Source organism: Talpa occidentalis, unplaced genomic scaffold (genome assembly GCF_014898055.3).
Source record: "Talpa occidentalis isolate TD23 unplaced genomic scaffold, MPIMG_talOcc4v2.1 talOcc4.13, whole genome shotgun sequence".
In the NCBI taxonomy this organism is placed as follows: domain Eukaryota; kingdom Metazoa; phylum Chordata; class Mammalia; order Eulipotyphla; family Talpidae; genus Talpa; species Talpa occidentalis.
This window is the reverse complement of record NW_023601322.1, coordinates 57,306,911-57,332,202: the sequence shown is the minus strand read 5'-3', so window position 1 is coordinate 57,332,202 and position 25,292 is coordinate 57,306,911. Positions and strand designations below refer to the sequence as shown.

General features: G+C 46.5%; 1 protein-coding gene across 1 annotated transcript in view; it reads left to right on the top strand.

Annotated features, from left to right (window-relative positions):
- Window positions 1-10,643, top strand: part of LOC119243243 (GTPase IMAP family member 8-like) — a 36,017-nt gene extending 25,374 nt beyond the window's left edge. The window contains 3 exon segments of the mRNA XM_037508901.2: window positions 3,687-4,315; window positions 7,556-9,087; window positions 9,090-10,643. Coding sequence (XP_037364798.1) covers window positions 8,620-9,087; window positions 9,090-9,497 — 876 coding nt within the window. The 5' untranslated portion in view covers window positions 3,687-4,315; window positions 7,556-8,619 and the 3' untranslated portion in view covers window positions 9,498-10,643.
- The last annotated feature ends 14,649 nt before the right edge of the window (window positions 10,644-25,292 follow it).

The window sequence follows — 25,292 nt, the reverse complement described above, 5'->3', positions numbered from 1 at the left end:
CCCTTATAGCCTTCCTGGGTCTGCCCCGCCTGAGATCCAGACAGTGTATAAATAGGCATTAAGGCTAGTTCCCTTGACAGATGAATACACTGAGGCCCAGAAAGGCCTCTTCTCCAGGCTCAGACACCTGGACCAGCATCTTTCCATCCCAACACAACTCATTCAGGCCCAGATTCTACCCACAATGCAGCTTGCTTCCTCCCTGATCTAGGGTCACATCTCTGTCATCAGGGTGGAGTTATCATGGCCTGAGTGCTGGTATCAGTTACCAGGTATTATAAAAGAACTCCTCCCCAAAACAGACTCTCCATCTGACTAGTCAAGAAGTCCAAGGACCCCTGAGTAGCTGACTCTGAACACACAACCCAAGGTTGACTCGTAAACTGAAGACATTGGGTTTACATGAGACAGCTTGGCTTCCTAATCTCCTTAGAAGAGAAAAAGGCTCATAACTGCTCAGTCTGTCTGAACAAGGATTCACCTGGATCTAGGAGAATCATCCTCAGATGTGAATCTGGACCCATTGTGGGAAAGGGCCCAACATTGCCGGGACACAGTCATCATGCATGAGAAAATGCCATGAGAGATAAACCTCCCCAATATCCACACCTTGTGCAAGATTGTGACACTTTTGTCGGGTTCCCATCCCATGTCAAATGGGAAAGACAGTGCCAACTACATCAAGAATAACATTAAATGTGGGCAAATAAAAAAAATTAACAAAAAGGAAGTGATTTATAATGGATTAATACAAACACATCTAACTTTATCCCTCTACAGAATATTAGATAAAAATATACAAGTTGAAATCAAAAAGATAGAAAAAAACTTATGAAAACATCAAATATGGGAAAAATAGTGCCATGGCAGGGCCTGTCTATTGTTTGCTAGATGTCTGAATGTTGGAAAACATAGCATTATAAGGGTATGGAAGAACCCTAACTGCTTTTGCTTTCTAGAAATTGAATGAGGCAACTTGCAGGGGTCCCCACTGTTGAAGAGTCTGAACTGAATGGGGTCTCCATGGCCCCCCATTTCATCTCTCTCCCACTTCAGAACTAGTCCTGGGCAGAGGGAAGTCTCCACTACAGATGGCCAAAGCCCGAAGCAGTGAGAATGGTGAGGCTTCAGAAGGCAGCAAGGGCTAAGACTCTCTGTCCCTAGGGATGAAACAGAAGTAAGTTTTTCTAGGGATTGGGAAGACTGGTAGCAGTGTAGACTTCACAGAAGGACACAGAGGAAGGGCTCTTAGGGAGAAATGAGGAGTGGTATAGCAAGAATTGTAATCATCCAGGACCATCCTTCTGTCAGTCTGCTACTACTGTGACCCAGGAGTGAACTGAGTCAGTTTTCCTGGATGTATCAGCTTGTGCAAACCTCTGGCCATCACTGAATAAACCTCCACCCACTAGAAAGACCAGTCTACTTTAGAGGAGTGAAAAAATTTGCTTAAAATCCCCAGGGCATATACTACCTTAGTTTATCCAACTTGTCCTAATTAGAGAAAACAGAATGAGAAAATTAAGGATTGATAGGACTAAAGGGGAAAAAAAGGTAAAAGAGTTACTGAAAACAGGGTCTCCCCTGGTGGCACAGGCAGTTGTGCACCACACTGTGAAGCTGTCCACAGCCTCTGCAGCGCCGGTTCGATCCCGGCCAGCCGGCGAGGGTCCCACATGGCGCTGCAGACCTCTCCAGTTGCGCCTGCTACTCCCCTCAGCAGTGTATTTCATAAGTCTGACTGTTCTGCTACCCACTCTGTCTCTGGTGAATCCTCTCACCCTCTCACGCATCTGGCCTGTACCCCAGTTCTTGTATAATTAATTAATTAATTAGAATTACTGAAAACAGAAAACACATAAGGCTAGTTCCTACATCTTAATTCCAAGTTGATGTCTCATGGGTACTGGGATAGGCTTCCCATACATGTGAGTCATCCAAATAACATGATTCTTTAGGGAATAGAATGCTGTTCCATAAATACTAAATGAATTAAAAAAAGGTGACACTGTGAAGGGCCTGTATTATTGGTGACAATAAGGCATATGGGATATAGACAGGATTTCTTTTTCTGGTATTTGTAGACTATGTCGCTTTGACCAAAATCCTTCCCCCTTTTCTACTACAGGAAAGACACTGTTAAGTCCATAATTCAGCCTAGTTGTATATGTTATTCCAACAGAATCAACTGCTCTGAAGCTTTCATCCTCAAGTTCAAGTCTCTTTTCTAAGTTCGAATATTGTCTCTGAGATTGAGCAATCTGATCTTAGTATAGACCATGTACAGACACAAGTATTTTAAAACTACTTTATGGGTGAAATGTGGTTAAAATATCTTAGGGCAAGAATAAAGACAGAACTTTTGGTCAAAGAAAAGTCATAATTTTAAAAATTGGACACTACTTTAAAGGCGTGGGCAACATTGGGAGCTCTATAGACCCGCTACCCAACAAATAAGCATAATAAGCAATAATTGTTCTCTTTATGATTTATTTATTTTTGCATAGAAGAACTGGAATATAGGCCAGAGGTGCAGAGCATAAGATGATTCACCAGAGACTGAGTGGGGAGCAGAACAGGTGGATTTTACTGAAATACACAGCTAAGGGGAACAGCAGGCAAGAGAGGAGGAATCTGTTGCACCATATGTGGGTTAGCTCCCTGGCGGGGGAAGGAACTCAGGCCCTGAGAGTGATAGCACTGAGGCTTAACCCCTAAGCCACCAGGGAGGTCCCTGGTGCTTTGTTTTAATCTCTGAATTTGTACTAAGGGCAAACAACAAATGACAAAAAAGTAATTATTCAAGAAAATCTACTAAAAATTATAAGAATAGCTAATGTCTGCAGCACTTGAACTACAATCGACTTGCTCCTCAAGCCTCGAGTGCTGCCTGTCAGAGGGGGCACCTCGTGAGGGTTTCATAAACAAGGCTGCACTCCCACCAGTGCCCTAGAGCCCCGGGGGAAGCATCTCAGTCTGTCTGTGGTCCAGAGGCTCCTTAAAAGCTGAGAGCCTAAAGGTGGGCAGAGGTGTGAGCTGTAGCCAGCTCTGGGGAGAGGAATCCATTTTATTTTGCTCCTGAGATAGTACCACAGGGTTTCCTGTACACCATTGCTGAGATGTAGATGTCCCAGTTTTGCATTTTTATAGGATAATGTTTCCAAAATTTGGCCAACCATGACAGCTACTTGGCATTAGGTGAAAACCAATTTCTAGGCACCTCCCTTTGAGATTCTGATTTGGCAGGTGTGGGTTGGACCCAGAAATTTGTATTTAAAAAGTCTGACCAGGGCAGCCCTGATGACCAAGGGGTTAAGTCTCAGCTCTTTCTCAGCTAAGGCCTGAGTCAGATCCCCTGCCAGGGAGCTACCCACATGGCGCAGCAGACCTCTCCTGTCTCCCTGCTGCAACCCTCAGCAGTGTGTTTCAGTAGATCCCCTGGTTCTGCTCCCCACTGTCTGTGGTGAATCCTCTCACCCCAGCACCTCTGCCCAGTTCTTCTACACAACAATTTAAAAAATCATTAATAAAAAAGTCTGACCATTATCTTAATGACCATTGTATCTTAATTGTGATATTTCTTTCAACTTTGAAAGATGGAAGGCATCTTGGGCTGCAGGCCACAGGTAAGAAGACAGAGAAGATGGGGCGCTCCTGGCACTCACACACTGTTCTTGTTCCGGCAGCTTCAGCCAGAGACCCGCGAGCCCGAGGGCCCTGAACTAAGGCTTCTGCTCCTGGGGAAACGCAGCACAGGAAAAAGCACCACGGGAAACAGCATTCTGGGCAAAGTCGTGTTCAAGTCCAAGTTCAGTGGGCGCCAGGTGGTGACCAAGGCGTGCCAGCGACAGCTCAAGGCCGTGGGAGGGAGGGAGCTGGCGGTCATAGACACTCCTGCCCTGTTCTCCCAGCTGTTGGACCCCCAAGACCGGTGTGGCCACCTGGAGCACTGTGTGGAGCTCTACGGGGGTGGTGCCCTCGCGCTGCTGCTGGTGATCCCCATCGGCCACTTCACAGTGGAGGACAAGGAGATGGTGCAGGTCATCTGGGAGGCGTTTGGAGCGGAGATCAGGGAGCGTGCTGTGGTGGTCCTCACGCGCAAAGAGGAGCTGGGGGAGGGCTCCCTGACAGAGTACATGAGCTTGAAGCCCCTGATGGTCTCAGAGAGCTTGTTGGAGGCTGTGGCCGTGGGTACTGCACCTTCAACAAGGGCGGTGAGGAGGAGCTGCCGCCAGCTGCAGGACCTCCCTGCTTGATGGGCAACAGTGAGGAACCTTATTCCCTGAAGGGCAGAGCCGCCTGCAGTGGACCCCAGGTGAGGACTGTTCAGGCCTCCCAGGTCCTGCGCTGCTCGCAGTGGCTGGAGGAGGGCAGGAGCGAGGGCACTGGGGCATTGTGTACTGTGGGGGGTGCATCCTGGAGGGGACACTCACCACAATTGGGGGGTGCACAGATGGCAGGCTATTGCGTTACCCTTTGGGCTTTAATTCATGGATGCAACTGAGTCCTTCTCTAATACCCTCCTGGCAGCACACACACAGACTCCATCCTCTCTTCTGGGTCTGTGCAATGGCCTCTTCTTGTTTCTCTCCCTCTTTCTGACTGCCTTAGAAAGTCAGGTCCCCTTCTAATGCCCTCTGGATGTTGACCTCTCCGGGCTTTTTGGAGCTCAGACACAAGGTCCCACACTCTCTCCTGCAGTGACCCCACATTGCTAAGGGTAGAGCTCCCTCTGTGGCTGACAGTTTCCTAACTAGTGGCTGGAGTTGCCTTTCTTGGGAGTGCTGGCCCCCACCCGCCCAGGCTTCTCCCCCAGGCTCTGGGACAGGCCCTAAGCTCCGCATACGTGTGTTTGGTCTCCTCCTAAGTTAGCAAAGCTTTTTTTCCTTTCAACCCAGTAAGTGGCTGTGCTGCTCTCATGTCCTCCAAACCTAAGGCCAGGTTGTCGCTCCTGTGGGCTCACCTCTGACATCCAGGATTCCAGTCCCAGGCCATCACTGCACCCCTCCAACCAACTGACTGCTCCCTGTCTCACCCTCCTCCACCGCTCCACACCACCACTTTCCCCGCCTGCGCTAGTCCACACACAACCTTCCAACAGCCTCTTCTCTTCCTCCTGTGACCCCCCCACCCCATCCACGGCATTACCCGCCTCGGAATGATGTTTATGTGATTCTAAACTTGAAGGGAAAATGAACTTTTAACCAAGGCGGATGCAAAATGGCAGGTTTGAAAGGTGCTTCCACTTCAGATGCCCAAGAAACTTACACACCTTCTGCCTTAGAAACAATGCAGCACGGGCTTAGGGCGAGCAAGTGAATAGGCCCGAGGTGGCTCTGAACCTCAGTGCCCGGCAATGTACAGCAAGCACAAAGTCAGCGCGGGGGCAGTTTTGGTCTGAGGGAGACGTCTTAGAGCAGACGAGAGTAGGCAGTTGAGGGGCAAGTGGGAGGAAATCAGCATTCATTGAGCACCTACTGAGTTCCAGAATCTCCCCAGCAGTGTATGCACTACAGTCTGTGGTGGTGCTGCTCCTCCCAGGAAGGACGCCAGGCTCAAGAGAAGTGAGGCCACTGCTCTCGCCTCCTGGGCCTGCGCCCTCCTTCCCTAGGGCTGGATGATGTGTTCCTGGAAGGTTCCCAGAATAGAGGTGGCTACAGAGAGAAGGGGCTCAGAGCCTTCTCCCCAATGCAGCTGAGCCCCACACCCTCTGGTTTAAGATGCCACCCTGACGTCTGCTGGTCTTCAGCTCAGGTTCAGAATCTTTGGCATGTCCTGGTCCCTCCACGTCTTCACGGCTCTGTCCGTGCTGCCTCCCACCTCCCTTTGGTCCTTGAGCATCAAACCTGAAACTTGTCCTGCCTGGACTCTTCCCTTCTCCCTCCCACCTGCCTCAGGTCAGCTCTGGCTTCTCCTTCTGCCTGGGCTGAACTCACTTCCTCAGGGAATTCCCCTTGACCCTGCCCTGGAATGCCCAGCTCCCCTCCTCAGGGTGCTCCCTGAGTCTTACCCAGGGGCCCTGAGGAATGAGCTCTAGCTGCCCCTTTCCCACAGCCCCGTGAGGACAGAACTCCTGTCTGGTTTGTTGACCACAGTAGCTCAGTTTCCTCTTCTGTAAAACAGACGGTAATGTCGTGTATCTCAGCACGGCTGTGTGGATTTAATGACTTGCTTACGAATTTGTCTGCAAATACTTGAAGCTCGAGAAGGGTACACTAATTATTAGCTGTAATTGTTGTTATTATTGAAGCCTATGCCATTCAAATAAATTTGGGGACATTAAGGAACTAAAGATGGAGCAGATCCCCACAGTTGGGCATCTGTCACCCAGAAGTAAAGCACTTGTGTGTATAAAGCTTGTGCGCAAGGCCATCTACAATGGCGTTGTGTGGAAGAGACAGCTGAAGGTCCAAGGTGCAGGACTCCAGTAGGCATGGTGTGGCTACACTGCGGGCCAAAAGGCCTCTGCTGGAATGTGGGTGGATCATGATGAATGGGCTGTGAGGGGCATGGCTGTATGGAGCAGACCGGTATCAATTAACAACGGTAATGTTTATGTTCATTTGGAGATGGAAAATTATTAATTTTTTAGCTTACATGTATGTGCACTGTAACAATGCTGTGCATGTAAAATCAAGAAGGAATCTGAGCTGCACTGTTTATAAGGTGAATGAAATGTGCTAATCAGCACTGAGTGGGGAGGGCCAGGGAGAAATGTGCTTATAGATTTCAGGCGAGGTGGTAGAGGAGGGATGCCATGTCCCTGACTGGCATGGAGATCAGCAGGTAGGTTGGAATATGCCAAGGGGACCTGCGAGGTGTCTGCCCAGATACACTCACTACAGGTGTATCCAGACTGTAGGTACACCTCTGTTTTCACCTTCTCTCTTGATTCTGTGACAATGTAGAGTAGGGGGAAGCAGGAAGCTCCACAGGCAGGTCTGCAGGCAGGTGAGGGGAGCCAAGTGAGTCCTGGGCTCTCCATCCTCCACCTGGGAGAGGGGGTTCCACATTTTGCTGACTCATATTTGAAGAAGCTTCATCTCCACACAGTGGGGATCGGGGGACAGTGCAGGGAGGGAAGGAGACATTGGAGACATTGAGAGCTCAGCTCGGTGTCTATTCCCTCCCCCCACAACTACACACCACAGTCACCAGGGCCCAGCATCTCCTTCCAGGGAGTCCAAAAGCTCTCACACCTCTGAATTTCCTCCAGGAGCAGCAGGCACTCTGGAAGACTGGGTATGACACAACCAATAGTTAGAGTGGGATTACAGTTAGAGCAGCTTCAGGAAAAATGCCTTGGATCGACAGCATGTGTGGGGTCCCTCTGTGGGAGAACAATGCCCTTCTCACTTCTGGGGAGTCCCCCGAAGCAGCAGTGGGGGTGTCAGCACTGACTCTGGACAGGTTTACAAGGGTCATTGAGGACATGGCCGAGGCCTGGACACCCCATCCTGTCCCCCTGCTCTGCGCAGTGCACCTGTGCCTCACTCTTCACTTTACCGGAAGCGAGACTGCATCTATGAACCTCATTCTCCCCCTTCACTTCTAGGATCCTGTGGCTGAACCTACACCTCAGAAAGGAAACAGTCTGCATGGTAGGAAGATCCTTTCTATGTTAAGCTCTCACCTGTATTCTTGCACCCGCATCAAAGTGAGGTGGGAAAATGAGCTTGATAAGTCAGAACAAAGCTGCAGCCTGAGACCTGGCTGAGGACCTGCCACAGCCTGTCCCCCAGGAAACACCTCCCACATCGTAGGGGCAGCACAGGCAAAGGTGTCACAGAGCTGGGTCTGCCTCTCGTGGTTTCTTTCCTAACTGAGCCTCACCCTGGACCTGGACCCGGCACCACCCAGGTTTGGCCTCCTGTGGGGAAAGCTGTGGTCACCCCTCCAGGGAGAGCCCTGCAGTAGGAGTCTCCAGGTGAGGGGCACCATTAAGGACACAGCCTCCCATGGCACAGCTTGGAGCAGCCTCCCTCCTGTTTAGGGGTTTTAGGGAGTGCAAGTCAGTCCACAGGAGGAGCACACATAACTAGCTCAGGCATCCTTTCCTGAGGCTGGTCGGGGCTAACTCTGTGCCAGCAGTAGGCAGCTAATAAGACAGACAAGATCTCTGTCACTTGGAATATTCCATAATAATGATTAAAATTAAAGTTATAATAATTGCAATTGACATTATGTCCTGGGTGGGTGGGGGACAGACCATAGTGTGGTTTGCATGGTCACCTGGAGGCAGTGCACGGGGAGTGAGATGCTGACACCATGAGTCTGTAGCGTCAGGACCCCGACAAGTCTACACTCAGGACCTGTAGATACAGACATGGTGTTTCCATCCCTGGGGATCCTGCTGGCCCTCCCCAGGGAGCCCTCCCTCCAAACTCCCCTCTCTGTAGATGCTGCACTGGCTGGTGACCCCCAAGTGAGATGGTCTCATAGGAGTCAGTGATGGACCAGGGAGGGGCTGGGCAGAGCCAGAGATGGGAGCGGTGGCACGTCTGTGCACGAGCCCTGGAAAGACCAAGCCTGAGCCGTGCATGGGATTAGCTCTTGCTGCTCAAGGATGAGCCGCAGCTGGGGGCGGGGGGCTGCCCTCTGCGCGTCCCGCTGGAAGACATGGCGTCCCTGGGAAAGGTAGGCCCAGCTCGCCCAAGCTCACCCACCTTTCCCACTTTGCTCCCCACAGAAATCCTGAGCTTTGTGCTGGTGGGGAGTGGAGGGACTGGGAAGAGCATGACAGGGAACAGCATCCTCGGGTGGCCCAACTTCCCCTTCCAGCTCCACGCTCAGCTGGTGACCACGACCTGCTGGCAGGGCACTCAGATATGGGAAGGGCAGAAGGTCGTGGTGGTGGACACCCCACCCCTGGACCAGATGCTGGGAGGCCCGGGGGATCCCTGCCAGTTGGAGGGGAAGGTCGAGATCTCATTCACCTTCTGTGGGGACGAGAAGAAGATTCTGGTGCTGGTGCTCCAGCTGGGATGGTTCACACAGAAGGATGAAAAGGCTCTGCAGGATCTGGAGGCCATTTTCAGAGAGGAAGTGACACATCACATGATTGTGCTGTTCACCCGGAAGGAAGAAACTTGGAGGACAGGGAGATGGAGGATTACAAGGGGAACATGGACAATGAAGCTCTCAGGAAGATAGTGGCCAAGTGTGTGTGTGGGGTGTGTGCTTTTAATAACAAGGACACTGGCCAAGCAGGGGACGCCCAGGTGAGGGACCTTTTGAACACAGCCAACGAGCTGGTGAGGGAGCGCGGGGCCCGTGGGTACCCATGTGCTTGGGAGGGCGTGAGCAGGAACATTAAAAAGGTTCTGGAGATGGCCAATCCCTCATCCTGGAAGACTTTGCAGAATGTCTTACCAAGGCACCCAGAGCTGGGAGGTTGCTTTAAATCATCAACAGCCTCAGGCTGCCGGCATGAGGGGCCTGGTCGGGTGGGGATGGGGAGAGGGCCCAGGCTGGAGGAGCAAATGTCTCTCACCTGAGGTGTTTCAGACACAGCATGCCAGGATGGGCAGATGGCAGGGGATTAGAAAGGGAAGCAGAGGCCCTCCCCTGGTGGCGCAGCGGTTGAGCACTGGGCTGCGAAGCTGCCCACAGCCTCTGCAGCGCTGGTTAGATCTCTGGCTACCAGTGAGGGTCCCACAAGGCGGGCAGACCTCTCCTGCCACCCGCTGCTCCCCTCAGCAGTGTACTTCGGTCCTTCTGCCTGCTCTGCTCCCTGCTCTGGCTCTGGTGAATTCTCTCACCCTCCCGCGCTCCTGACTGTACCTGGTGCTTGTATAAATAAATAAATAAATCTTGAAAAAAAAAAAAAAGAAAGAAAGAAAGAAAGAAAGGGAAGAAGAAATAAAATCAAGGAGTCTAGTTCAGGACTAGAACAGAAATCAGAAGCTTGGTAAAATTGTCGCAATTAGACGGTCTCATGCATTTCCAAAATTAGGTTACTACCAAAGAATCATTGAAAGCTCCTTTGTGCATTGAAAGCTCCGTTGTGCTTTTCTCTTTCCTTTAAAGTCCCAGAAACTGGAAATTAGGGTGAAACTCAATGAACAAGGAGTCCCCCTTCTGGGCATGAGAGGCGACCTGTCCTGCAGGCCTGGGGAGCCCCACCCCCGCACCCTGGTCTCACCCCCTCTGCCCAGCTCCAGGGGCCCCTCTACACTCGGGGTCTTTCTTGGTTCAAGGTGGGCACCACCCACACCTGAGCACAGGATGCTGAGAGCTGCCTGGGTGGGAGCTGGAACCTTTTCCAGGAGACATGAGGTTGGAGGGCGGCAGTGTTAACACTTTGCACGTGACAAGGACAGGTTCCACATGATGTTTACTTTTGAAAGCGTCAGGTAAACCTTCCAGATTAGCCCATGTGGAAGAGCACAGCTGGTCACCATTGATTCTCTTGTTCTCTACGTAACACTTAATGGGATAGATTCTGGAAAATGTCATGTTTTACCTATAATGTTAAAGGTAACATAGGTAAAAACATTCACTTGAATAAAATCATAAAGACAAATTCTCCGTGAGCTCCTTCACAGCCGGCGGGTTCGCTTCTCCATCTGTGTGTGGGGAAAGCCCCTCAGGCTGCACTGGGCACTCCACTGAAGACCCCAGAAGAGGAAGGTTCTGCCTGTGTCTGTGGCGCTGTCTCGCTCCCAGCTGCCGCTGGTGCTCACCCCCCTCCTCCATCCTCAGTTCCTCCCCTTGGGCTCTTTCTGTCCAGCTCAGGCTCTCCCTATTGGGGACCTGAACCCTCATTCCAGAGGGATCTGAGATCTGAGACAGGGGTGGGTGCCCCCTGCTCACAGCTGCAGTTGGGCAGGGGAGTTCCCAGAGGTGGCCAATGGGGCTGAGTTCTCCTCTGGGCCCCTGTTGTGTAACAACTGCTCTTCCTCCTGCTGATGAGGGTTAATTACTGCCCTCCCTCCCCAATGAACCTTCTTTCTCTCCTGCTGACTCTGGCCCGGGGCATCTGGGTGCCAGGGGTGGGTCACAAGTCATGACTCAGAGTGTCTGACCACAGCCACCAGCACACCACCCGCCGTCCACTCCTCCTCCTGTCCAGTGTGACAGCACTGATGCGAGGGGATGGTCCCTCAGCTGAGGCGATGTTGCCCACAGGGACAGGGCGACACTGGAGACAAGTTGGCCTGTCCCCACAGGGGCGGGTGTGGCGGACAGGCCTCAGTCAGAGGCCCAGGCAGGGGCAGCCAGTCTGCACTGCCCAGGGCAGCTTCCGCACAGAGAAGCCCACACCCAGCATACCCGCAGGGCTAAGCCGGGAGACCTGCGAGCAGTGCACCTGTGCCAGGTGGGCAGCCCAGGGTCACATCGTCCTTGAATGAGAGGGTGAGGAGCATGTCCAGGAGAGGGCCTCTCCATGCTCAGCACGCTGATGGCTCCTGCATGAAGCTGGTGCTCCCTGTTCTCCCCGGACCTCTCCCCAGGACCCCACTTGATCCTCTGCCCTCTCACTTCCTCTTCCCTCCCTCCCTGCACTGAGAACCTCCTCAGGGACAGCGACTTCTGTGGTCACATTAGCCTGAATGTGAAGATGAAAGTGAAAGTGTCACGAGCTGCAGACACCGGGTCTCAGCCAAGCCACACCCACCAGAGGCTCCAGTGAAGCCTGCTGCTGTCAGCTGGAACTGGCAGCCGGGTGTGGTCATCATGTGGGCAGGGTGCAGTCACCCCATGGGCAGGGTGCGATCCAGCAGTGGTGGTGGCCATGCATGAGCTCATCTCACCTCCAGCACCGCCCCTGGTGCCCTGGTTCACTGCTCCCCAGCCTGACTACAAACAGAGGTGCCTGGGCCCAGCGTGTACTCGGGCCTGTGCCTGGGCAGGGCGTGGCGATCGCGTTGGTTTCTGCACTGCTGGTTGAGAGGCCCCTCCTGTGCCTGGGGCCTGTGTGAACAGTGAGTAACCTTACAGGTCACAGTCCTGCAGCGAAGTGTGTTCAGTTATTGGCATAATTTCCCCTCAGAACAGCAATACACACACCACTCACACACAAACACACACACACACACACACAGAGGTGTGGCCTGTGGAGCTCTTCTCCTTTACAAGAGCTGCCCGGGAGGACACAGGGACGCAGACCACCCTGAGAAGGTCACATGGGGCCACATGGGGTCTCTGCTCCTCACCTGAGTGGCTCTGCCTCCTGCTTAGTGCCTCCTGCTCCTCAGTCTCCCCCAGTCGCTCCCTTTGCCAACCAGCTTCCTGGGGGAGACCACCACTCAGGAGAGGGGCCCCAGCTCAGGGAAGTGGGGCTGCTGCTTCTTGGCAGAGGGGAGGCCAGTACCTCCGGGTGCCCCAGGCAAGTTCGGGGATGGGTTGAGGGAGCCGAGCTCCCTCCCCACAGCCTGGGCTGTGTTTTCAGTTCACGTGCCGAAGCAGAAATGGTTATATTCACACTTGGGAAAGCACCTCCCGGCAGAGCTGAACTCAGAGAGAAGTGGAATCGAAAGGTCCTGGGCTGAACTCAGAGAGAAGTGGAATCGAAAGGTCCTGGGCTGAACTCAGAGAGAAGTGGAATCGAAAGGTCCTGGGCTGAACTCAGAGAGAAGTGGAATCGAAAGGTCCTGGGCCTGGTCTGGCAGAAGCAGGGCTGAGGCTCTGAGTGCAGGGGTGTCAGGATGGGGTCAGGAGGCAGCGGCCCCTCAAAGGTCAGGGTCAGGGCTCTGATGACCAAAGCGCTGCTTCCTGCTATGGTGGCTGGCCAGGGTGGGGTGTGAAGGGAGTGAGCAGGCCTGGGGGGCTGCTCCATGCAGAGCCTGAAGAGGGAGGAGGGACAGGGCGTCCCAACCCCCACCCCAGCCCATGGGTCACACAGGAACAGTCAACCCCGGGCGTCTCCAACTTCCCTCAGAAAACACACAGGGTCCTGGACAGCTCACCCGCCTCCCTCTCCAGCCTTGTGTCCACACAGCCTGACCTCTGCCTCCAGGAGCTCCTGCCCCGCCTCCCGGGAGCACTGAGCTCCCTGCGGCCACAGTCCCACTCCTCACCTTCACTCAGCCACTTCCCAGGCTCTTTCCTGGGGGCCACTAGTTTAACTCGCCCTCCCCTCCTTGTGTGTCTCCTCTGCCACCCTCAGCTCAGCAAGGTCAGGCTCAATGTCAGCCCAGCTGAGAAAGAAAGTAGTAGGGGTAAGACAAAAAATCTTATTTTCTAAAAAGCATTTTGTAATTCAATGATCATATAATTAATTTATTAAAATTTATTTTCTTTCCCCATAAAATATAAAAGCCCTCTAGAAAACAGGGTGAGAAAGCAGCTCTGGTTTGGATTAGCAAGGCACAAAGTTAAATCCTTGGCACAGAGTTTATAAAAAATGTATGTCCTCTGCATGAGGAAGGCCCAGAGCCTGGTGCAGAGAAGTGAGGGGGCCAGATGCAGCCTGGGGTTGTAGCAGCATTTCCTGGGTGGCCAGTCTGTGCCCAAGGCCAGTCTGAGCAGGTGTTGCCAGCATGAAGAGAAGAGAGTAAGTTGATAAAGGTATATTTGATCATGCTGCAATTTTAGGGTCCATCCATTACAATCACCTATTTTGTGGCCATATTTTTCTATTTAATTTCTAGGAAATGCCAAGAAAGTTTAAGATATAATATGAACTTTGGAATTAGTGAGGATGGTGAGGATGGTCCCATAAAATGTAAGGTTGGGGGTTTGGATAAAACTAGTCCTTTGGATTCCAACCACAACAGGGTGGAATAGAGAGAATGGAATCAACCTCTCTCCTAAAAACAACTATAAAAAAGGACTGATATGAGCTCCTGCCAAAACCCACTCTTTGAATTGGCTGTGCAACACCAGGATTTCTCCAGGAAGTTCAAGAGCCAGAGAAAGACCCCATTTTCTGTGAGCACCTGGCCGCATCGGGAAGGGCATCCCACCTGGCCATCAGCCAACACCTCCCAGCTTATAGGGCCCAGCATCCTACCCTGCATCTCAGACCCTCAGATACCTGAAGCCACAACTTTGAAGGAGCTATCAGGTCAACACAGACCCCAGAAAGAACATCCCACTCAGCCTTCTGGAGCCTCCTAGCAGACCAGACCAAGACACCAGTCACCAGCTCCTCAGAAACCAACAGAGGGCCGAGACAGAAATAATTTTTTTTTTCTCTTCCTATTTATTTTTCCTTCTTCCCTTTCTTTCCCTTTCTTTTGTTTTCTTCTTCTCTGTTTTTGTACTTTGTTTTCTTCTCTTTCCCTTTTTCCCCCTTTTTTTCTTTTTTCTTTCTTTCTTCTTTACTGAGCTACAACTTAGAGGGGCCTAACAGTTCAATATGGAGGTGCATTAGTTTCAGTCTGCAGGCACCTTCCAGTGGCTGGGCCCCAGTTCAAGCCTTGCAGTGCCATACCCCATATAAGGGACTCTTGGTTACTCTAGGTGAGCACCCCTGAACCCAGCACTAACTGCAAGCTCCTGGGGTAGATATAACACTGAATCACAATCTTGAAGCATCTACCAGTTCGCTTCATGCCCCCAAATGCACCAAGAAGCACATCCCACTCAGTGTACTGGTACCACTTAGAGTATCAGGACACAGACAGAGCTTTCTGTTCACACTCCCTGAATCAAGGACCTTCAGGTACCATCAGGTGTGCACCCTTAGCTCCAGAACCATCTCACAGCACCTTGGGAGTGGACAGAGGCCGGAGCTGCAAACTTGCAGGACCTAGATGTACACTAAGGGCCCCAGCCTTACTAGGAAGTACATCGTACTCAACTTGCTAGTACATTCTAGGAGACTGGGAACTTCCCAGGCCTCGTGGTGCCATGCCTTACATCAGAGACCCTCAACCAGGAATCCTCCATGAATCTTGAGAAACTCTGCCATCCTAGCCAGCAGAGGAAGACCCTGAGCCACTGCTCTAGACTCATTGCCCCACCTACATTCCCAGTCACAAGAAGAAGGCCTGAGAGAGCATTGGGGGAGGCTCTAGCACCATCCTATCCCACAAGACCCAGTAATTGTACCCAACATCAAGTGAACACCTGGAACAGAGAGGGAAAATAACTCATACACAATAAAAACACAAACCATAGAAGAGCAAACCAAAAGCAAACAGTGGGGAGAAAGAAAAAATACAAATGGCCAAGGAAGCCCTCAGCACAGAAGGAAAATCAAACTTCAGAACCCAACTACATCAACACAAAAGGACGTTCCTGCATGTCAGATGAGGAATTCAAAATAGTTATAATTAAGAAAGTGAAAGAAATCAAACAACACTCAAAACAACAAATAAGAAAAGTATGAAAAGACACAGAAAAGGAAAAGAATGTTATGAGAAATACAATCAATGATAGAAGAACAGGATTGAAACTTCAAATAAGAAAATGGAGGAACTGCAGAATATTAAAAGAAATCAATGGAGGAGCTAAAAAATTCTTGTAAAGGTCATGAAAATAGAATAAACCATATAGAAGAATGAATTAGTACTCTCAAAGACAAAGATATGAAAGGAATAAAGAAGTAAAAGTAAAAAGAGATTCAAAGGAAAAAAGAGTGAAGAAATACTTCTAGAATTCTCTGAGAATTTCCATGAGAAAGGGAAATATGAGTCATAGGAACCCCAGAAGAAGAAGAAGAAAAGTGAACTGAGAAACTGTTCAAGAAAATAATTGAAGATATCTTCCTAAATTGAAACAAAAAATTAAAATAGATATAATGAAGCTAGAAGGATGTCAAACTATCATAATAAAAGGAAAAATATAGCAAGATACATAATAGTAAATCTTCCAAGAGTCCAAGACCAAGAAAAAAATGATAAAGATAATGAGGAGGAAGAAACAGATAACATATAAAGAAAGAACAATCAGACTAACATCAGATTTCTCTGAAGAAACACTATGGCCAAGAAGAGAATGGAGTGACATGTTTTAAAAGCTCCAAGACAGAACATGCCTGCCAAAAATATTTTATCCTGCAAAGATCTCCTTCCTATATGAAGGAAAAATAAGGACTTTCTGAAAAAACAAAATATCCAGAAATTCTCTACTTCTAACTCCTCACTCCAAGGAATAATACAAGAAATCTTAAAATCTAAGCCAACAGAGGTATAAACATGAACAATGGAACAAGGTATTGAATGCAACCAAAAATGATGAATAAAATGGTAATAACAGACTTCCATGTATCAATAATCACCTTAAATGTTAATGGATTAAAATTGCCAATAAAAAGACACAGAATAGCATACTGGATTAGAAAACAGAACACAATCTTCTGCTTCCTCCAGAAAACACACCTAAGCTCTAAAGATAAATATTGGTTGACTGTAAAGGGTTGAAAACCATTCTAGAAGCAAAGGACCCCCAAAAGAAGGCAGGGGCAGCCATACTTACATCAGATAAAATAAACTTCAAGCTAAAAAATGTGTCAGGAGATGCCAATGGACACTATATAGTATCCATAACACTCAATTACTGTGATTTCTGAAAACAGACATTTGAAAACAATTGAAAACAAACACCACAAAATACCTATGTGGTGGTAGGAGACTTCAACACCCTACTCCCACCAATGGAAACATCAAAGAGAGAAAAAATGCAATAGCCCTAAATGAAGACCTATAACACATGAGCCTAACAGAAATATAGTGGACACTGCACCTCCCAAAAAAACAAATGCACATTTTTCTCAACTGCACACAAATCATCCTCCAAGATCAACCATACACTGCATCAAAAGACAAATATAAACAAGTACATGAAGACTGAAATCATACCAAGTATCATCTCTGACCATAAAGATGTCAAAATCAAAATCAACTATTAAAAGAAAGCAAGGAGTTCTCCTATTACATGGAGACTGAACTACATACTACTGAAAGACTATAGGGTTAATAAGGAAATCAAAGAAGAAATTTAAAAGTACCTTGAGATGACTGGCAATGCAGACACAACTTTCCAGAACATATGGGGCACAACAAAAGCTGTATTAAGGGGAAAGAATATACCAACACAGGCCCATAAGAAAGAACCCCCCAAAATAATCTAATCTGCCATCTAAAGGAATGAGGAAAAGAACAACAACAAAAACCAACAGCCAATATAAAAAAGGAAATAACAAAAATTAAAGCAGAGAAAATGAAATAGATTTTTTTTAAGATTTATTTATTTATTCATTTATTTTATACAAGCACTGGATACAGTCAGAGCATGGGAGGGTGAGAGAATTCACCAGAGCCAGAGCAGGGAACAGAATAGACAGACCAACAAAATACACTGCTGAGGGGAGCAGTGGGTGTGGCAGGAGAGGTCTGTGTACCATGTGGGACCCTCACTGGCAGCCAGGGATCAAACCAGCAGTTCAGAGGCTGCGGGCAGCTTTACAGCCCAGGGCTCAACTGCTGCACCACTAGGGGAGGCCCGAAAAAGAAATTTAAAAAGACAATTCAAAAGATCAGTGAAACCAAAATCTAGTTCCTTGAAAAGATAAATAAAACAGACAAATATCTAACTAGGTTCACAGAGGGAAAAAATGGAAGAAAAAATCAAATAAATAGGATCATAAATGAAAGGAGAAATGAAATTACACAGACACAGCAGAAATCTAAAGGATAAGGATTACTATGAACATTTATATGCAAACAAGTTCAACAATTTAGACTAGATCGACAAATTCTTAGAACTATACAATCATTCAAAGCTGAAAAAAGAAGAAATAGAAGAATTAAACAAATTACAAACAGTGAAATTAAAAGAGTAATCAAAACCTTACCCAAAATCAAAGGCCCAGGACAAGATGGTCTCATAAGTTCCACCAAATGTTCAAATGTGAATTAATGCCTAGCCTATAAAAACCCTTTCATAAAAATCAAGAAAGAGAGAGATGGGAGATCAACATGACTGCAAAGAAACACCACTAGTAAGTTGTCCCATAAAAAAAATAAATAGGGCCTCCCTGGTGGAGCAGCGGCTGAGTGCTGGGTTGCGAAGCTGCCCGCGACCTCTGCGGCGCCAGTTCAATCCCCGGCTGCTCCCAGGCCACTGGAGGAGGGTCCCACATGGCGCGCAGACCTCTCCTGCCGCCCGCTGCTCCCCTCAGCAGTGTACTTCGGTCCTTCTGCCCTGCTCTGCTCCCCGCTCTGGCTCTGGTGAATTCTCTCACCCTCCTGCGCTTCTGACTGTACCCAGTGCATGTATAAACAAAACAAATGAACAAGTAAATAAATAAATAAATAAATAAAACATGCCTCTAAAAAAAATTTATTAAAAATAAATAAATAAATAAATAAATAAATAACAGGGAGGGAAAACAGCAGGTGACTGCGAGAACCAGGACACAGAAAATAAAACTGGTGATGCTGGCAAACTGCCATAGAGGAAAGTTGCAATAAAAAAGCACAAGAAGAATGGAAAGCATCAGAACCCTGCTAACCTCCCCCACCCACAAAGCCTACAACAGAAAGGAGGGGGGAAAAATAACAAACTAGAGATAAAGTAGGACAGTGAGTGAAAAGAAACTACAGCAGGCACCACACCCCATGACCAGGAACTGTGGAGAACTGTGTGGGAATCCCCACAGAGGTGAGCGAATGGCACCATGTACACCCTGGAGAGACCTGCAAATAACCAAAAGCCAGCCAGTATGCTTGTGTGGAAAAGCAAGCACATGCTTGAAAAGCATGCACAGATCACAGCTGCACAGGTCCTGGAGCCCTTGACCTAGGATTGTGGGTGGAAGCACTAGGTAATCAAAAACCAGGTGCCCAGGCACAGGATCAGGGTGCAAAAGGCACCATTTCTGTAGACACTGAACTAGGCTACCATCTGTGTCCCAGATCTGAGGGCTTTGGAACTTAGAACTGGGGCAGATAATTCGGGGCATGGGATCCCCATGGTGGCAGGGCACTGGACAGATACAGCACTACCCCTACACACATACCTTTGAGACACTCTAGCCACCACTTCAAACCCTCCCCAGCCCCTCCACCCCTATGCCCCTGTTCCTTGGAGACCCACCATGGAAAAAGCAGTTCCGGAAGGATACTAGGAAAGATCTCTGGTGCTACCTAGTGATCAGAACAAAATCACCAACTTCCTAATAAGTGGAAGCCAGTGTTTTCAAAACCACCTCAGGCTCTGAGAGGGGTTGGGACACACAAACAGAGGTGAGAAGGGGAAAGAGGCTTAGGGCAAGACCCCATTCTGGAACTGAGAGCCAGAGACAGGATCCTGGGCGTGGAACATGCCATAACAGTGAGCACTGCACAGGGTGACAGGCAGTGTTTTGGATCTGCGAGCCCTGGAATTGAGAACTAGAGCACAGAATTCAGGATGTGGGATCCACACAGCTGTGGCCACAACAGGTGAGCACAGGGTAGACAGCATCCAGCATGAGCAATAGCCCCTGTGTTGAGGTGCTCCCCTCATCCCCTCCATTTCTCAGAGAGCTACTGGGGAAAAGCACAGGTCAGCAGTACCTGTCTCTGGCACCACCTGGTCTCTAGTGACCAGAACAAAATCACCAACTAGCTGACTCCCTGCTGGAACTGAGTAAATACAAGGGAGGGAACTGTAAGAGACAGTGCCCAGCAATACAGCCACTATCAACACCCTGGTGGAGTTTTGGCATAATAGTGCTGCACTTGGCCTGGCAAACAGTTTCAACACCCCTGAAGGAGCACTCCAAAGACATGCCCACCAACACTAGTGGCACAATGTCCCAATGCATAGAACTAATTAGAAAGCAATCAGCAGGGAGAAGGAAAATATAAATAACCAAGCAAGACCGCAGGGGAAGGACACACCACAAAAATAAAAATAGTCACCAGATCTCAAAATGACATGGAAGAATTTCTCTGCTTGTCAGAAAGAGAATGAATTATCATCATGATTAAAAAGTATAAAGAAAATGAATCTCAATGGTGAAAAGCTGAAAGCAATTCCATTAAGATCTGAAACAAGACAAGGATGTCCACTCTCACCACTGCTTTTCAATATAATATTGGAAGTCCTAGCCAGAGCAATAAGACAAGAGAAAGACATACAAGGAATCCAAATAGGAAAAGAAGAAGTCAAACTATCACTATTTGCAGATGATATGATAATATACATAGAGAACCCCAAAAACTCCACAGAAAAACTAATTCAACTCATCAATCAGTTCAGTAAAGTGGCAGGATACAAAATCAACACGCAAAAGTCAGTAGCCTTCCTGGGCCTTCCCGGTGGAGCAGCGGTTGAGCGCTGGGTTGCGAAGCTGCCCGCAGCCTCTGCGACGCTGGTTTGATCTCCGGCTGCTCCCCAGCCACCAGAGGAGGGTCCCGCATGGCGCGCAGACCTCTGCTGCCGCCCGCTGCTCCCCTCAGCAGTGTACTTCGGTCCTTCTGCATGCTCTGCTCCCCGCTCTGGCTCTGGTGAATTCTCTCACCCTCCCGCGCTTCTGATTGTACCCAGTGCATATATAAACAAAACAAACAAACAAACAAACAAATAAAACATGCCTCTATAAAAAAAAATAATAAAAAGTCAGTAGCCTTCCTATACACAAACAATAAATCTGAAGAAGAAGAAATAAAAAAAACCATCCCTTTCATTATCAAAACAAAAAAAATCAAATATTTGGGAATAAATCTAACAAAAGAGGTAAAGGACCTATACAAAGAAAACTATAAAACACTGTTAAAAGAAATAGAAGAAGACACAAAGAAATGGAAAGACATCCCCTGCTCATGGATTGGAAGAATAAACATTATTAAAATGGCCATCCTACCAAAAGCAATATACAGATTCAATGCTATTCCAATCAAAATTTCAATGTCATTCTTCAAAGAAATAGAACAATTACTGATGAAATTCATATGGAATCACAAAAAAACCCGAATAGCCAAAGCTCTCCTGAAAAAAAAAAAGAAGGGAATGGAGGCATCCCACTCCCAGACTTCAAACTCTACTACAAAGCCATAATCATCAAAACTGCATGGTATTGGAACAAGAACAGACATACAGACCAATGGGATTGAATAGAAAATCCAGAAATAAACCCACAGATTTATGGCCAACTAATCTTTGACAAAGGAGCAAAGACTATGCATTGGAGCAAAGAAAGTCTGTTCAATAAATGGTGCTGGGAAAACTGGGTCGCTACATGCAAAAGAATGAAGCTTGACCACTACCTCACATCATACACAAAAATCAAATCAAAATGGATTAAAGAACTAGACATAAGACCTGAAACCATAAAATACACAGAAGGGAATATAGGCGAAACACTACGTGATATACACATCAAAGACATCTTTATACACACATCACCCAAAGCAGTGATAGTGAAGGCAAAGATAAACAGCTGGGATTACATCAAATTAAAGAGCTTCTGCACAGCAAATGAGACAATAACAAAAACAAAGAGAAATCCCACCAACTGGGAGAACATTTTTGCACACAACACTAATGATAAAGGACTGATCACAAAAATCTACAAAGAGCTGATGAGACTCAGCAACAACAAAGAAAATTATCCAGTCAAAAAATGGGCAGAAGAGCTAAAAAGAAACTTCTCTGAAGAGGAAATGTAAATGGCCAACAGGCATATGAAAAAACATTCAACATCCCTTGTAATCAGGGAAATGCAAATCAAAAGTACCATGAGATACCATCTTACACCAGTGAGAATGGCACATATTAAAAGAACTAGCAACAACAAATGTTGACGAGGGTGTGGAGAAAAAGGAACTCTTCTGCTCTGTTGGTGGGAGTGCAAACTGGTCCAACCACTCTGGAGAGCTGTGTGGAGATTTCTGGACCTACTAAACATAGAGCTTCCATATGATCCAGCAATTCCACTCCTAGGTATTTACCCAAAGGACTCAGAAACATCAATTCCAAAGAACACCTGCACCCCTATGTTTATAGCAGCTCTATTTACAATAGCTAAGCTTTGGAAACAACCTAAATGCCCAAAAATAGATGATTGGATCAAGAAGATGTGGTACATATATACCATGGAATATTACTCAGCATTCAAAAAAGATAAACACATGCAATTTGCAGCAACATGGATGCAGCTGCAAGGGATCATGCTCAGCGAAATAAGCCAGAAAGAAAAAGAAAAATACCAGATGGTCTCACTTATAGTAGGAATCTAGAAAACTTAAATAAGGGACCAGGAAAAAGAATAACTATAAGAAAGAAAATATCAAAATCAACAAATAACTATGAACAAGAGACACTCTATGGGGGGTAGGGCCGGGGAAAGGCGGGCTTGGGGTAAAAATAGGGGGATTGTAATTGTATGGGGAATATAAAAATTAAATTTAAATTAAAAATAAAGAAATGAATTTTTATATCAAAAAAATCAAGATATGTGCAATAGAAAAAAATAAAAATAAAGAGATAGATGCTCAGCGAAATAAGCCAGAAAGAAAAGAAAAATAGCGGATGGTCTCACTCATAGCAGGAATTTAGAAAACCTAAAATCAACAAGTTACTATAAACCAGAGACACGCTACTGGGCCTGGGTGTTTAGGAAGGATTATGGTCAAAGCAAGGGTGGTGGAAATTGTATGGTGACTGTAATCTAGAAGAAAATGTATACATTGTGCAAAAATAATGTAAAAATTATATAAAATAAAAAATAAAAAAATAAAGAGATAGAGATGATAGAGCGAAAGATACAGAGAAATGGAGAATTTTCTTTTTTTAATGTGTAGTTATATCTATGAAAGTCGTTGTTCAAGAGAGGCATTACCTTTTCCCAAAAGGCATAAGACAGAAATTTTTGCAGTCCTGGACAGTTGGGGGTGTAGAGTCAGATTAGTCATGAAGTTTTTTGACATGAAACTAAGCTGTGTTTCCTCCAAGTGATAAATCTATCCTCTCAAGAGCATTTCTTCATGGTGAGTTGTCATTCGAGATAAAAAAAAAAAAATGGTTCTCTCATGGACTTTTCCATTCAGAAACTCAAATAGACATGATTAAAAGAAATAACCTTGGGCATCCCCTGGTGGCGCAGCGGTTGAGCGCTGGGCTGCGAAGCTGCCTGCAGCCTCTGCAGCACCGGTTCGACCACCGGGCGAGGGTCCCACCACCGGGCGAAGGTCCCACATGGCGCACAGACCTCTCCTGCCGCCCGCTGCTCCCCTCAGCAGTATATTTCGTCGTTCTGTCTGTTCTGTTCCCCGCTCTGGCTCTGGTGAATTCTCTCACCCTCCCGCGCTTCTGACTGTACCCAGTGCTTATATAAAATAAATAAATAAATCCTTAAAAAAAAAAAAAAAAAGGAAATGAACTTTAAATAAATAAATAAATGAAAGAAATAACCTTGATAATTGTTCTAGAACACACGAATGATTCAACTTGTTGAAATTTCTTCTTTAGATGGGATTGCCTGTGAATTAATTTACTGAAATAACAATCACAGTTGATATATTCCATTCACTTGATTTTTATGAAACCACATTAATTTGGAATAATATTGAATTCAGTGAAAACATGAAGTGCATTAAAATTACCGGCTTTCTATCCACTGAGATGTTTGGGAAAAACTCAGAAATTTGTTCAGAGTTCATTTTTTTAATATAATTTTCTTTAAAAAATAATCTTACTCTCCATAATTGCTTCAAGTGTTTTCCTATCATAGAGAGATTATCAAAATCCAATAGTGTTATTTTGCAGTCAAAAAGTACAGAATTATGGACACTAATGATGTTTTACAGGAGGTTACTAACAGTCCTGTACTTATCCTGGGTCTGTAACTGACATCTGGGGACAGAATCCCATGAGACACTCCCTTAATCCTTCCCCAGTTCTCTAGTACACAAAAATCTATGGAAGGACTTGATCTAGTTCAGAAAAGGATCATGAGGAATGTTGATTTCAGACCTAAACCACACATGGAGGAAAAATGTAATTAATCCATTTTCAGAGAACTTGAAATGTCATAAACATGATTTTTTTTTTTTATGTAAGATTTCTCAAGAAAAGAATTGACTAATGTAGGTGTCATGGGGCATAGCTGCATGGCAATAGCTACTGGAAATACACTATGCAGCAATAACTAGTGGAGACAGGGGAGGAAGAATGATTTTGCCAATTAGTAAAACATTTTCCTTCCATACAGGAAGTTCTCTGATTGTCATCCAGGCCTTATACCAGAGGCTTGAGGAAGAAAACTTTAAAAAGCAAAAGCAGGTAAGTTTGGACCACATAGGAAGGAACCTTACTTTGTAGAATGAATCTTGATCATTGGAAGGCATTTAGTAGTCATGGAAGAACTAGGAATTTAGAAATAAATTCCTAAGGGGTGAGATAAACATATAAATGACTAGAGAAGTAGAATACTGTATTGATGGAGGTTGACTCTATAGGACACTTCCTGGAATCTCCTGTTTTTCAGGGGAAAGTGAGAGCACACTGCAGCATTTTTATCTGCCTCAGTTTCTCAAAGTTGCACAGAATATCATGATAAATTAATCCAGGCAAATCTCTCTGGCCATTAGTAATTTGCCCATAATTGCTAGCTACTATTTCAGGATTACCATACTTTAGGTTATGAAGACAACTGTTTGAAATCCTGCATGACAAATGACAAGGTACTTCCCTGGACATCGCTTTTCAGAAGAGTTTTGAGTATTCATAAGAAAAGTGTGAGTGGTGGGTAAGAATAGTTTTTCATACCCTTCTATCAGGGTCATCCTTTTACCTTTCATACAAAAATTCTTCAAAATGTTTCTTTGACAGGGACACTCAGTTTCAGACTTTATTTAGTGAAGAAAGTTTGGTAATTGAGTAATTGACAGGAAATTTTATATTCCTAAGAATAAATTAAAATAATGCCACTATTTTTAGCTAGGGTAAAAATACAGACATAATCAAGTTTCTCTTTCCCTTAATTTTTTTTTCAGTAAACCTTGGTTAGCCATATTAACTATTTAGAGCAAAAATACGTTTTGACAAAAATTATTTTGTAAGAATTTTTATATTATATGTGCATTATTTAGTTAAGACTACATCTGTATCCAGTTAATGTAATTTGTTATTGAATCATTGTCAATGCAATTAATTTTGTCCTGTGGTTTTACCAGGACATACTAATTGTAAATTTAAAGAAGTCGAGAACAGCCTTTATAAATGAAGTAAGTCAACTTAGAGGTTTCTGCAGACAAAATAACTGACTTGTAGAGAGTCCATTGACTTAAAAATTCACAAAGACATTGATAGAAACAAGAACTTACTAAATGAACTTCTGCTGCACATGCTGAAATCAAAGAGAATATAACATGATGTGATTAATTTAAAACGTATTTTCAAGATACAATATA